At 31.6% G+C, this 15,264-nt stretch overlaps 1 protein-coding gene across 1 annotated transcript in view; it reads right to left on the minus strand.

The window, feature by feature from the left end:
* Positions 1 to 10,393: 10,393 nt before the first annotated feature.
* LOC133189808 (adhesion G protein-coupled receptor B1-like) overlaps positions 10,394 to 15,264 on the minus strand; it is a 34,920-nt gene continuing 30,049 nt past the window's right edge. Inside the window, exons 30-32 of the mRNA XM_061325200.1 lie at positions 11,918 to 12,034; positions 11,601 to 11,738; positions 10,394 to 11,523 (exon numbers count right to left, since the gene is read on the minus strand). Of these exons, the coding sequence (XP_061181184.1) occupies positions 11,467 to 11,523; positions 11,601 to 11,738; positions 11,918 to 12,034 (312 nt within the window). The 3' untranslated portion in view covers positions 10,394 to 11,466. The remainder of the gene's footprint in view (positions 11,524 to 11,600; positions 11,739 to 11,917; positions 12,035 to 15,264) is intronic.

Consider the following 15,264-nt stretch of genomic DNA (forward strand, 5'->3'; position numbering starts at 1 on the left):
TAAAATATTCAATACGTACATACAAGGTAGTATAAACGTTGTTGTGCATGTTGTACAATGATTTTGAACAACTGTGTCAGCACTTCAGTGTTTAGAGGTACCAACGTTTTCGTTTCTATTATAGACTATCATTTGCTTACAACAGATTCCAAACGACAGAAAATGACATGAATCGAAAACAATCTTTTGAAGTTTGTTGCAACAATAAGGTTATGGAAGTGAATAAAAAGATTTTTAACTACTTTAAATAAATACATCTCAATGATTTGCCTTCATCGATATTGTAAAATTGAGTCATTGTTGTCATGACGGCTTTTTAAAATCAAAACCATTACAGGATAACATTTTATATAGATACTAAAACCCTTTAGGAGAGAACGTAAAGCAACATGCGAGGGTTGATCCAGAAGTTATCTCACAACTTCTAAAAAAATATTGAATAATCAAATGTTATAGCAAAATTTTACACACTAATACCCCTCTCTATTTTGATTTTGTGCCTTAAAATTTCATGTGATTATATTAATTTTTTTTTAATGAAGAAAAACACAAGGTTAGGTTTTGTCTATCGCCGCTTGGCAAGAACGTTAACGACGTTGGCCCTCATATTTTTTTAAACCCTTTGCGTGCTTCTTTTTAATAATATTTACATTTACTGCCATTATGTTATAAAGTGTCTTGTTTTGAGTTGTAGTAATAAATTATTTTTATGTTGACCCATTGTTATTTCTAAATACATCCCTTTTTGCGAAAATCTTGAAGATTATCAGTTTCAAAATGAGTGTCGAAGAGAAATGTCATACCGACGTCGGTACATTCTTGCCATGCGGGGATAGACGAGACCCAACGTTGAGTTTATTTTAATATTTTCTGAAGTATTGCATATATCTCAATGAAATTTTAGGACAACGGTCAAAATAGATAGAGGTACACGTATATAAAGTTTTGTTCAAAATTTATGATCATTTAAGATATTTAAGCAGTTGTGACATTACTTTTGGTTCAACACTCGTCATTTAAAGATTGAGATTGTACAATAATACAATACCGTAAAACCTTAACGACATACAATTGACGATAAACTTACCATACAGAGGAATAAACAGAATAGGAAGTAGTTTCTCCATAGCTTCATTCACAATAGACTAAAAAGGAAGAATTAAAGCTCATATAAGTAGATAACGAATGATGCACTTGGAACAGTCATTTAGCATAAAGAATTAAAATAAAACTCAGATGTGGGACAATTAGTATTAAATAACTGTTTGTGCATATTTAGTTCACTGAGTAGAAAATTAGAGGTTTTATTTTTCATGTGACGGAAGCTCTCCGGTGTGAAATAGCAATTTATTATATGGAAGTAAATAATTATTGAACTTTGAAGTAGATATTGAAAGAAGTTGAAAAATAATCAAAATTGTCAACTTCGTTAACAAGTTTGAGTCTGCTACAAATACCCTTTTTGTTGATTGTTATTAACTTGCTGAAACAGATAGAAGAGCGTATCTCTGTATCCATTTATATGAACATACATAAATTTGATGACGTTTAGAACATGAAAAGAATGTGTTCTGATTGAATAAGATATCTCAGATAATGTAAACTGTAATTTACATGGTGATTATATAAATGGACAATATTTTCTTTTTGAACCCATGAGAATAATAAACGAAAATTATTATAGGATATTATATTTTACTTATCTGTACAATAATACCGTTTGACTAAAACGCACAATATATTCTTTTTCGTCCAATGATATAGAGAACAGTTCATGAAATAGTTACGTGCTACTGCTCGACAAATCAGGATCAAAGAGCAATAAAATGCCTTGTATATTTCATGACATTGTTTTGAAATTTATGCCGTTAATGAGCAAATAATTTAACAAATCAAAATCAGTAACTACCACGATACGAAACATCAAATAAATAAAATGCATTTAGCATTACCAATTAGGAAAACATCATATGAATATTATTTTTAAAGTTTTTTTTTCCAAAAATGATCCTCATCCTCCGATTTTGCAGTATGCAAATTCTTGCAGATATTGAGATAACATCTGCATCAACATATATTTTCAAGAATTCAAAAAAAGTTTAATGAAAGGAATAACATACAAGGGTGATAAAAAATTTCGCGAACTAGTCGAATATCTTCCATAAAAGAAATAAAATTCGACTCCGATGTTTATTTTTTTTTTTAAAGTAGTCCTCTCTTATTTTAATGCACATCTGCCACCGTTCTGCCCATGCGCGAATAAAATGATCCAGGCGGTCACGTCAAATGCTCCATAGCGTTCTGTTCTTACAAGCTAAAAGATTTTTCCGAGTCTTATACCTCTTACCATGCAAGTTATTTCTTAAAACAAGAATAGTTCTTTTGTCACAAATAGCCAAACCTCGGCAATAGGATGGGTGGATAAGGATATCTTTTGTCAGAATGAGCATGGTGACCATTACAACCCGACTTCCATGTCTTAGGTGCCTCGTTCTTCCATTATGGTTAAAGTATGGGCGAATTCTTAATGTCATATCTGATATGTTTAAAGTCTTAAGTAAACGGTGTTTTAGGAATTAAATAATTATAATATTCTTAAGGAGGTTCGATCCTGAGCCTTTGAGCAGATTTTGGTCTGGACCTTTATTTCTAAAATTCTGCATCATTTTTAAGTTCTAACATTAAATCTGGATTCTACAATGCAAATTAAACTATATCCAATGAAAAAACTGTGATTAAATTGCATTCAAATAGGATTAAGCTAGGGACTATATTTTGTGGCGGAAGGTTTTTCTTTTAGAAGAAAATGATCAATTTTTCCCTTTTGAAGTATATACAGTACTGTTAAATTTAAATTCCTATTTTTCCATGCTGGTTGCACACAGAGCTGTTTTTTTTTTTTTTTTTTTTTTTTTTTTTTTTTTTTTTTGCAGTGAAATGTTTTATTCTGGTTCTGAAATATCTATTAAATTATTTCTCATGAATTCTTTCATTATATTGTGACAAATATAGTAAATATATTCTGAAAGTCCAGGAAAAAATTAAGCCAATTTTAACATAAAATTAACACTTTTTTAGTAATATCTAAAAATTTACATCATAGACCCCCACTTTTGTTTTTCTTTTCTGAATATATAAGATAACTTTGGTCAATCTGCTTAAATTCATCAAAAGTTTAAGACTTTAAAATAATTTTTTTGCTTGTTACATTTATAAAGCCAGAAAAATTACATTTTGTGAGTGCAGAAATGTCAAATAATTGATTATGCAAAGCAATTTGCAGCTTTTTCTTAGTCACAATTTTAATGTGTCTTTTTTTAAATAGACTAATAGTTTATTTTGTCCCATGATTTATTTGGATAAAAATGTTGGAGGGAAAATGTCGAAGATGTGATTTTTGATTAAGACACAAATTTCAGTGCAAAAAGGTCATATTAAATGTACTGTAGCGCCAAAAGAAGCATATTGACCCCCCATATTTTGTTTTGATTTTTAATTAAGCTATGTATATAGAAACTTAAAATATACTTGACAAAAAAGTTTAAGACTTTAAATATCAGGATCCAACCTCGTTAAGACATTCCACTATATTTTTAATTGTAAGTTGGCGATCTTTCATAACAATTTGCTCAATTAGGGACACATCTCATCTCTTCCTTTCAATAAGCACCAGAACAAACATCATTTTAAACCATCTTCCTTCCTTCACTAAAACAATCAATCCAATTAATGATTGAACTTCTGGTAAGTCTTCTGTCTTCATAAACCTTATACAAATTATTAAATGCTACTGCAAAAGAATTTTCAAGATATACGTTAAACTTTACAGCCTTTCGAGTACGGCTAAGTCAGCCATTTTTTGTCACAAGTCATCTACATACTGACATCATTTTCACATTGTGACGTCACAAACGTGGAGCAACACATAATATAAGATCTGATAAAAGATATTTATAGAACATATTTATGACTACATGTGTGCCAAATTTTATTCTGATCTGAATAGCAGTTTTGTAAATATAGAGATAGTTTGCGAACTTTTTGATTACCCCTTGTATTATTAGAGACACATTTTTACAAATAAACCTTTTTTTCGAGAAGCACGAATATTAAATTATCACTTTTTTATATACCTCAGGTTTTATATCCCTTGGAAAAAATGTAGCATTGCATTTGTTCTACAGCATTTGTAATTCATGGGAAGTCTCCAATTCTTCAGACAAGGAAGATATTGTGAAATGTTTCGTATTACCACTTATAATGTCTGTACTTCGGTGACTCAGTGTGGTAATATTACACAAGAATCGCTTTGAATAGTAGAATAAATGAAGTACAATAATTTTATTTAAGTAATTACTAGACAAATCATGGTTTATTTTAATGACAAATTTCCTACTGTTTGGCATTATAAGACTTTTATTCTGAAAATAGATGAAGTAATGTTAAAATGACATTATCCACGATGAAAAGAACGCATTTTCGTCGATTTCCAAGCCAGTACGCTTATTAAGACTTATCGAAAGAAAGTTTTTACAAAAGAGTTTATACATTGTATGACCCTACAATAAGAAATGAAAAGCAATTCCCCCATCAGTGTTTTTGAAGCTGAAACATTAATATAACTTTCCCCAAAATATCAATAGACCATCCCAATGGAGAAAAATCTACATGAATGTTTATTTTTCTATTTCAATATAGGATTTCCTTATTCAAATTAATGCTGAGACGTACTCGTGGTCTTTCATTTTCCAAGAGGAACTTGAATTCTAATTCTAAAACTGGAAATCCTAGTGAACTTATACTCACATTATTTTTTCAAAAATATTCCTTACAACCATATGTCATATTTTTGGTATTCCTAACAACCAAATAGAATTTGAAACACCATACCCCTCCTGGATTCAAAAAATGTACTTACGTATGTGGATTACGTAAATGTTTATCAATCTTCTTTCTTTATTCCTCACGGAAATATTCACAGATTTAGAAGTTAGGGCGAAACCTCAGGATAACTATGCTACGACATATTTGTTAAGTGGTTTTAACCAAACGAGGATTCTCAAAACCTCTAAGCAGCAGTTAGCAAATTTGGAATCAGTACTTTTGAAAACAAAATTATATTAAAGTATATCACTTATCCATTATCACTAGAACAATTAGGCTTGATAATTTAAAATAAAAGACTACTTATTTTCATATAAAACTGCTTTTTCAATAAAAATGGCACTCTGGTATAAAAATACCTTGTGATCAGTTATGCAGGAAGTCCTTTTTACCGAGGATATCCTGATTCTTTGTACACTTTCTCTGAATGAAAAATATGGAGATAACGAACAGTAGTCAAGCTCAAAAGTCCATTAAACAATACAAAATAGGAGCAGAGCAAACACGGACCTCCAAAACATCAGAGGTGGGATCAGGTGCCATGGAGGAGTGAACATCTCCTGCCGACCAGTCATACGCGCTCCCTGTCATGGTCGAAAAAAAAAAAACCCCGTAAAAATTCGTAGACGGTTCAGTGTATAATGATCCAACAATTAGTATGAAACACATAAAACACAACATTAAAAAATTACACCAGCACGATCCCCAGAGCATATTTGTCTTTCTTGGTCTAATTTGTATTTAATTTAAATATAATGTATATATATATATATATATATATATATATATATATATATATATATATATATATATATATATATATATATATATATATATATATATATAAGGTGTTCTTGTCCCACTCTTACTCATCTAAAATTTATAGGTCTATAAATTAATAGTTAGAATATTACAACGGTAAATTTGTAAGCGACATAAAAAAATCTTAATTGGCTATATTTTTGTAGAATGACTGTAATACAACATTGTAAAGGATCCATGTAATGGTAAATAATCATACAAGAACCAATAAATAAATAAATAAATAAATAAATAAATAAATAAATAAATAAATAAATAAAATTAGAACTTTAAAAAAAAGAAGAAAAGGTTTGAGGATCAACAAAATAGTACGTAGAAACTTGCCTATGTTAGTCAATACTATCTACACTTTATCACTATTACCAAAAATTGCTTTAGCAATAAATATGAAGATAATGAACAGTATTCAATCTCGAAAGTTCAATGAAACGATACAAATTTGGAGCAGAGCAAACATGGACCTCAACATTTAGAGGTGGGATCAGGTGCCATGTAGGAGTGAACATCCCCTGCCGACCGGTCACACTCGCTGTGTGCTCCTTGTCATGATCGGGAAATAACGGAAAAATCCGTCGACAATTCAGTGTGTTAATAATGGTCTAAAAATTAGTATGAAAAAAGTCAGACAGCATCTGACTCAATGATAAATTATATTTGCTGACAAGGTCATTGTATCGACCGTAGAACTTACGAAATGATGACTTTAAACGAGACTGCTGATATTCTTGTTTCATCAACTTGTTTGTCAATAATTTACCTCGTTTTAAAAATTGTACATAGGTAGAGCATGCTCTTGCGTATAGAATCAACTAAGAGATATAAACCCCGTATGAAGGTGATAAAGGTATATTGCTGCATAAGTAAGGGAAGTTGACAATTGAAAAGTTAAAGTCATCACGTTTATCATAAAGCTTGGTTGTTAGATTGCCATTAACGTCTTTTTCAAGTAAAATATCCAAATATGAAACAGATGTGTCAGACTCTGTGGTATCTTTTATCTCAAGCTCACCAGGATATATCGTATCGACATAAGAATTGTTAATTGACAATACGTCGTCGATATATCTAAATGTCAAGTTGAAGGTCACAGCAAGTGTTTTCTTCTTTTCAAGTATAAGATTCTGGACAAATTCTGCATCATATGAATACAAAAAAAGGTCTGCTAATAGCGGGACACAATTGGTACCCATGGGAATTCCAATAGATTGTTGGAAGACCTGGTCTCCAAAAACCACATAGATATTGTCAATCAGAAACTCAAGCACCTTTTTAATGTCAACTTCAGAGTCCTTGTGTGTACAATCAGAATGATTTCTAACAAAATAATTTTGCAAATGACCAATGACAAGGTAAGTAAATTCACAAGTTCCATTTTTATTGAAAAAGCAGCTGTCAATGATATCAAATAGCCTGGACTTTAATTTATCGTGGGGAATAGTTGTGTATAAAGTTGAAAAGTCGTAAGTTTTTAAGCTGTTGATTTTTCAAAAGTTCCTTGGAATTTTTAAGTATCCACATCTGATTTACACCACTGCTTGAAGTGAATATTAAGAAAATTTGGAATTTCTTATTATAATTTCACGTAATATTAATGTTGTCTTTCGATGTCAGATCTTTGAGCAATCAATTGATTTTTTTGTTTTAGATTCTTCCCATTTAATAGCCAAATTGATTTTTCTCCTTTCGTTTTTCGCTGGCTCAACATACCCAAATGAACATGGAATAAAAGACAGCACAAAGTTTGGCATTTAAGTCTCATTGTTTGACTACTTTGCTAGATGTAGACAATCAACTTAATTTTATTGAAAAAGGGAATGACCAACTTTCCTATCGTCAACTTTCCTAGTTTATGTTGCAACAATTATTGTCAGCTGCATTGTGTTTTTTCTCTCCAAGTTGATTCGATACGCAAGGGATGTTGTGATGTTCAATCAAAAGCCAATATTTCGCAAATTTTATGTTCGTTACATTGACAGAGCTTTCAAATGAAACGAAATGTCTTGAGGTGGAAATTTATTTAAAGTTTTACATACAAATGTTATATTACCGTCACGGTAGCTCAGTCGGTAGAGCGCTCGCCCCGTGATCGGAAAGTCGTGTGTTCGAATCACGGCCGTGACTGACTTAAGTCGATAAAAAAAGGTGGCAACTGTTCCTTCGCCAAGCGCTCGGCATTTTGAAGTGAAAGTTGCGGGGCCTTCGGATGAGACCTTAAAAATCGAGGCCCCGTGTCACGGTAGGTGTTGGCACGATAAAGATCCCTCACTGCTCAATGGCCCTGAGTGCCGAGTAAAGGTCTAAATTTGAAGCCCTTCACCGGTATATGGTGACGTTTCTATATGAGTGAAAAATTCTCGAACGGGACGTAAAACAACATATAATCAATCAATCAATAATATTTTACGGGAATAAAGCATGGCGTGTGACTGGTTCGCGACAATAAATACACAATCAGCGAGGTTGAGTTGCGGCCGAATCTCTCGCACGTGTTGGTAAGCAATAAGAATTTATTTAAATATTACATGTACTCTCTTTTCCTAAAAAAAAAAATTCAAAATGAACACTGAGTATAGCACAAATTCCAACCTTTATTTATTTCTAGCAGTAAAGATATATTTTGAACAACAAATAACGTAGTACTTAATATGTATATGCTCTGTTTATTCTTAGGTGGGGAATGCAGGGAATTCTTTGAATTCAGCTAAGTCAATAGCTGAGATTTTAATTTTTAAGCAGCTTTAACATCTTGTTTTAAGTAATTTTCTTTGAAATTTATTCACGTTTATTTACTCCACAAAAAATAGTATTTAAGAGTAAAAAGTTTCTGATGAATTCCGTATTCTACTCTAGGAAACCTCCATTCAGTTTTTATTTTAAATGATCGAAAATATTTAATGTGTCCGCTGCTGAGAACGACGAGGCGTTCAATTGAATGTTACAAATATTTCGTTTTAAATAACGTGTACTAGTTTTTCTCTTCTAATAACGTATTCAGATATAGATCTTTGAAAGGCTCAGATATTAATTATTTCAAAGACCTATAAATACGTATACCACAGTGGAAGTCATTTTCCATGCAAAACGTCTTTTTGCATTTCTACACAGTCAGAATTGACTGGTACATGCATATGTATATCAAATGAACACCTTTATCTGCTCTTTAATATAATCGTAAATTGATTATGATGTTGATAAGATAAATGTCTATTCCCAGTTATTTAATTTCAAATCCTGTGTTCATATATTGGTACATTGTAATCCGATGGTCATTTCTATCGCCTTTTGACGTGACGTTACATTACAAAAAATGACGTTCCTATTGTATTTTTCCGTCAAAACACTGCCATACCCCAAGATCTTCTGAAAAAGTATATTAGATATAAAAAGAAGAGTTATGAAAAGCTAAAAGTCTACACAATCTTTAATTAAAACTTCGTTAATTTTTGAGATGAGGCCATTTTTGATGTTTCGTGGATTTAGCTCTTTACCAAGCAATCAATACAATCATATTATGAAAGATATTTCATAAAATAACTATTGAACAAATAATCTATATTTTCACAAAACTTGAGAATTGCTAACAGTAAGGTTTTAATTTTGTCAAGTAAATAGCAACAAGAACATATTTTAACCCTTATTCTGGGTCACAATTAATGTCAGGGGACGACAGGGAGTGGAAAGGGAGGCCAGGGACTTGGTCAGGGGACATCAAGGAGTTGACAGGGACATCAGAAAATGTCAGGGGAGATCAGAGATTAGATAGTGGTAACAAAGGCAAAGTCAGGGGACGTCAGAGAGTAGACAGGCTAGGGACAACGACAGGGGATCATAGGAGGAAGTCAGGGGGAGACAGGAAAATGTCAAAGACAGACAAGGGAACGTCAGGGTTTTTTTTGGAATCTAAGGGGAAAATCATTATAGTAGTGTATGTGGGTGTATGTTTTGTAAAGTTTTGAAGCTATATACTGATTATGAAAAGCAAACCAATCAAACTAAAGAGGTTAATGGTTAAAAGTTGGAATAATCCTAGAGAGATTTCTCTTTATTATTGGATTTAAAAATAGAAACTTACGAAATTGTAACAATTGGAATAGTTTATTCATATTAATCATTTTTTAAGTCGTTATTCTTGCTAATTTTTAAGATTTATGCGATTTAAAGTGCACGAGATTTGAAGCAAAAGTAAACAAAAGGGACCGCAACATCCTGCGAGACTTCGAACATTTGCGAATCTCTGTAACACTGTATCTATGTTTCTGATTAACATCAATCAATTATAAAAGGCACCTTTTATTAATTCAGAGTCGAGGCTTGACTCTTCATATATAAGGAAGAAAAATGTGATTACCTGCTTTTAAAAAAAAATGTTCAGTGAACATAAAAATACGATCAAGTGAGGTACATTCCATAAAATGTTCTGTAACAATTAAAATGAATTATGGAACATCTTTAATGGGCTCAAATTATTGTTTTAAAATATTTAATAAAGGACTATATTCAGTAATGACCAATATATGCCCCCCAAATCAAACTTTTACGGAGAAATATATAATTATAATCTAAAACAGGGGGATATCTGCAGACTTCAAAGCAATGAATATTTTCATAATCCATGACACCATATGTTAGATATGACGTCAAAAAATGACGTAAATTCAAAATTTCCATGAATTATACAGAAAAAGGTGTATATTACGTCAATATTTTGAGTAAAAGTCACGGAGCGAAGGTCTGCTCCAACTAATTATTTTGATATAATGTGTAGAATGATATTATCAATGAAATGTGTAAATATTGTTCTGGAGCAGGCCCGCGCTCTATAAATTTTATAGTAAAAATTGAACAAATTTTGTCCATTTTTTCCTCTTTCTGAAAAACAACACAAAATCCGAATAGTTTGTGACGTCATAGAAACAAAAATTGCTAAAAACCTACTTCGAAACTACAATATTTTTTGTTAATTTAGATTTCCCAAGCAATATATACAATTCAGCACATTTCAAGATATTTTCAAAATATGACTTTTGTGGGTGCAAAAATATGCATGTACCGCATGTACATATAGTTCTTTTACAATTCATTCATATGTTTCATATTGTTTGCAATCAATATATTTCATCTTTTCTTTGAATGTTTTAAAGGAAAAATTCTTGAATTTTACCTTACTTTGAGAATAACTTAAATGTTGGATGATAATGAAAATGCAGCAAAACAAAATATGTTCAAAACAGTTCAAATGAGGTACCATAAGTAATCAAATTAAGAATATGCATGTACAATATCTGTTTCTTGAGAGTATTTAAAAAGGTCCATTTTCTAAATAGTTAATTGTGATTAAACCATATGATTGCGATTTAACTAGTTTTTGATTTACAATGAGGAAGGAACCTTGTTTTAGAATAGAAATGTATTAACTTTATAAACGACTTTAGCACTATACTTGTATTCTATTTTCTCTTTTTGTTTTGAAATCAAATTTTTGCCATTTATACAATACACTTTGAGACAGATTACATTAGTTTACAGCATGATTTGTCACCAAGGTTCAGTGACTAGAAAGAATAATGATCACCTTTAATTTGCACACTACGATAATCGCAATTTAGAATACTTTTTTGGTTTGTGAAAAGAACATTTAATATTTCTGATCAATTAATCAGTTTCTATTAAAATCATTAATTCTGTTTAAAACTCCTGCATACTGTTCCTTCGATTTCCTTATTTGGAATGTAAAATAAATTGGTTGTGTTTTCGAATGTGTCATTCAAATTTTCTTTCCTTCTCTTTCGCTGCACCTTCAGACAACATCAAGCAAATCTGAAATTTTAAAGGTATTATGAATGCAACTTGTTCACTCGTCTGAACTAGGAGTTTTGATGAGAAAAATGTTTTACCTTTTCGTGTGGAGCGACACTCGAGTAATCAGTAGACGCCGTGTTCTCAGTCAACAAGGAGTCTGACTTTATTTGTTTTTTAGCTTTTGCTGTCCTTTTGCTTGAGGATGTTCCAAAGATGGAAAGTATCCCTTTTTGCTAAGAGAAAAAAATGATCTGAATTTTAAAAAATGGCCCTTAAATAAGTTGTCAAAATAGAGATGAAGCAAAAGCCACTGTATGACATGGTATTGTCACAGTTTCATGTCGATGATTATTATCGTGAAGTTTTTAAAAACCTATGACTTTGCACTTAATCTTAATTTGACAAGTTTTACCTTGGGTTTCACTATAGGACGATCAGATATGTCAGAACTCGTTTCCTTTCTACTGGACTCGGCAAGCATACTAAGTCCACTCAGGGAAGGATACTGAGTCTTTATACCTTGGATTAGCTGATTACAAAATAAAAATATAGCACTAATTAAAGACAATGACATAAGGGATTAAGTTATGCTAAGCTTACTAAACTTTTCCCACATTCCTCACTTTTTATGACGACTTCCGGGCCTCTTGACTTCAAATGTAAACGATTATCAAGTCAGAATCAAGTGGTTTAAATTGCATCATTTGTTCAAAATCTTGTACATAAAAAGAAGAAAACACTTGCTGTGGCCTTCAACTCGACATTTAGATGTATCGACGACGTACTGTCAATTAACAATGATTATTTCCATTCGTATGTCGATATGATGTATCCCAGTGAGCTTGAAATAAAAGACACCTCAGAGTCTGACACATCTGTTTCATATTTGGATATTTTACTCGAAAAAGACGTTAATGATAATCTAACAACTAAGCTTTATGATAAACGTGATGACCTTAACTTTCCAATCGTGAACTTCCCTTACTTATGCAGCAATATACCTTCATCAACTGCATATAGAGTTTATATCTCTCAGTTGATTCGATACGCAAGGGCATGTGAACAATTTCTAAAACGAGGTAAGTTATTGACAAACAAGTTGATGAAACAAGAACATCAGCTGTCTCGTTTAGAGTCGTCATTTCGTAAGTTCTATGGCCGATACAATGACCTTGTCGGCAAATACAATTTATCATTGAGTCAAATGCTGACTGACGTTTTTCATACTAATTGTTAGGCCATTATTTACACACTGAATTGTCGACGGATTTTTCCGTTATTTCCCGATCATGACAAGGAGCACACGGCGGTTGTGACCGGTCGGCAGGGGATGCTCACTCCTCCATGGCACCTGTTCCCACCTCTGATGTTTTAAAGATCTATGTTTGCTCTGCTCCAAAATTTGTCTTGTTTAATGGACTTTTGAGCTTGAATACTGTTCGTTATCTCCATACATTTCACTGAGTGTTCGCGATCTCATTGTGAATTTAAATGTAATGAAAGAGATATTATTTTGCACTCAAATAATTCTACTTGTTCAGAACTGAGGAATATTAAAAAAGGCATTTATCAAGATATACTATAATTCTCTTGAAAAAAAAAATGGTGGCTTAAACTTTACATTGCAAAGGTTGTGGTATCCCATTTGCTTTAAATTCAAAGGTCTTTATTTTACACTAAATCCATTTAACGTTGACTTTTTCCTTTCTCTAACCAAGATATAAAAATTATGCATGACTTTTTTAATGACAGCAATGCTATTACCCTGCATCTGTATACCCATTGACTTGATATGTCTAACATTTAAAGTGGCCATACTACCTCATTACAATGTATACATGATAGGGATTCTCCATTTTGCTCTAAATTAGGAATTAATATCAAATTGAATCGTTGTATTAGCAGCACGCTATTATAAAATGCTTCTTTTCTTTTCTTATGAGGTATGAGTTTTATATACAGAGATGAAATTTTTGACGTATTGTTCCCTTAATTTTATATTTATTCTACGTATAATGATCATTGTATTTTTCGTATTTTTTGTGAGTCTAAAATTTACAATCTACAAAACCCTGCAAATATAGAGCTTTTATATACGTCATTTAGAAATGTTGTTCAGATTCAAATTCAATAGTAATGTCACAGCCGTTCTTGTATATATAAGTAACCTATTTGTTAAAATAATAGGTTACACAGCTGATGAGTTGGATTATTTATCTATGGTGTAATCCATGTTAAAACGTTGAATTTTAAACAATAATGCCGGCAATGTAAATGACTATACACTCACACCTCTAGACACACAAATCAATTATTAGGATTGACAAACAAGTTAATGAACCAAAGATATCAACAGTTTCGTTTGAAGTCATTATTTTTGCATGTTTTATCGTCGATACAATGACCTTGTCACCAAATAAAATCTATTATTGATTCAAATGAAGACTTACATTTTCCATACTAATTGTTAGGCCATTATGTAAACACTTAATTCTTTACGGATTTTTCCGTTTTTCCCGATCATGTCAAGGAGCACATTGCGGGTGTGACCGGTCGGCAGGGGATGCTAGCTCCTCTATGGCACCTGATCCCACCACTAATGTTTTGGAGGTCCGTGTTTGCTCTGCTCCCGATGTGTATTGTTTAAGGGACTTTGAGCTTGAGTACTATTCGTTATCTCCATATTTTATTTAAAATATTTGATTTGAATGTCTCTTACCAAGTCATTATTTTATAACATTAAATTATTTAAGCAATCTTTGTAAAATAATTTGCCGATTAGAGAGTTTTTGTCCTGATTTTAAAATGATCGCACTATGTGTAAAAAGTATTAATTCATCTTATCTGGCTGTAACAAAGGTGGACTGGGTTAGTAAGGGTGTCTTGTGCCAAGCATGTGACCAAATATCAAATATCAAACCGGTAAATCAATTCAAACGTGCACACTTTTCACTCTAATATACAATATAACTTCCAATCATACAACTCCAAAATACACCAACATTTGACTTTTCACACTCTCAATTCAACCAATAAGCATTCAACCGCATGAATATGAATGAACTATTTGAGAAATAGACATAGTAAATTCTATAACTACCTATGATTTTAGGTAAAGTTATGATTTTAATAGTTAAATGATGATGAGATGTGCATTAAATCATTTAATCTTAAGACATATAAATAATATTTATTATCATACGATAATTATTCAACCTGTGACAATAATATGGAAAAGAAAGAAAAATGCCTTAATATAAAAATTAACGAAAAAAAATCAATTTAAAAAAATATGTTTACTGTGTAAACTTTAATCACCAATTTAGCCCCATACCATCCCTAGGGTCAATAATTTCAAGAATGGAAGAGTCTTGAATCCACATATCAAGGAAATTTAATGATTACTCATAATTTTTCAAATTTAACCTATTTTCTAGTGTAATAATTTGATTCTCTAGCGTAGCCCGACTCTAGCACAAAGAGCAACGTTTCAATGAAATTGAATCTTCGGTTCATTTGGAATTTTTGCATAATAATCATAATAAATATTACGTTGACTTCTATTGTTTTTGAAGAAAAGTTTTTAGAAATGTTTTTCTTATATATTCTATACTTGTTCCCTTTCTGTGGTCCATCCAAGCCCTAGAAAAGTAAATAGTGAAGCCTCCTTGTGGTTCCACCCTTGCTACGAGGGTTATGTTTTTTGACAAATATAATTTTGCAATATATGCTTTCATATAAATTTGCCCCAAGGACTAT

Source organism: Saccostrea echinata, unplaced genomic scaffold (genome assembly GCF_033153115.1).
Source record: "Saccostrea echinata isolate AGI-Se365-2 ecotype Australia unplaced genomic scaffold, CSIRO_AGI_Sech_v1 ptg000020l, whole genome shotgun sequence".
Classification (NCBI taxonomy): Eukaryota; Metazoa; Mollusca; class Bivalvia; order Ostreida; family Ostreidae; genus Saccostrea; species Saccostrea echinata.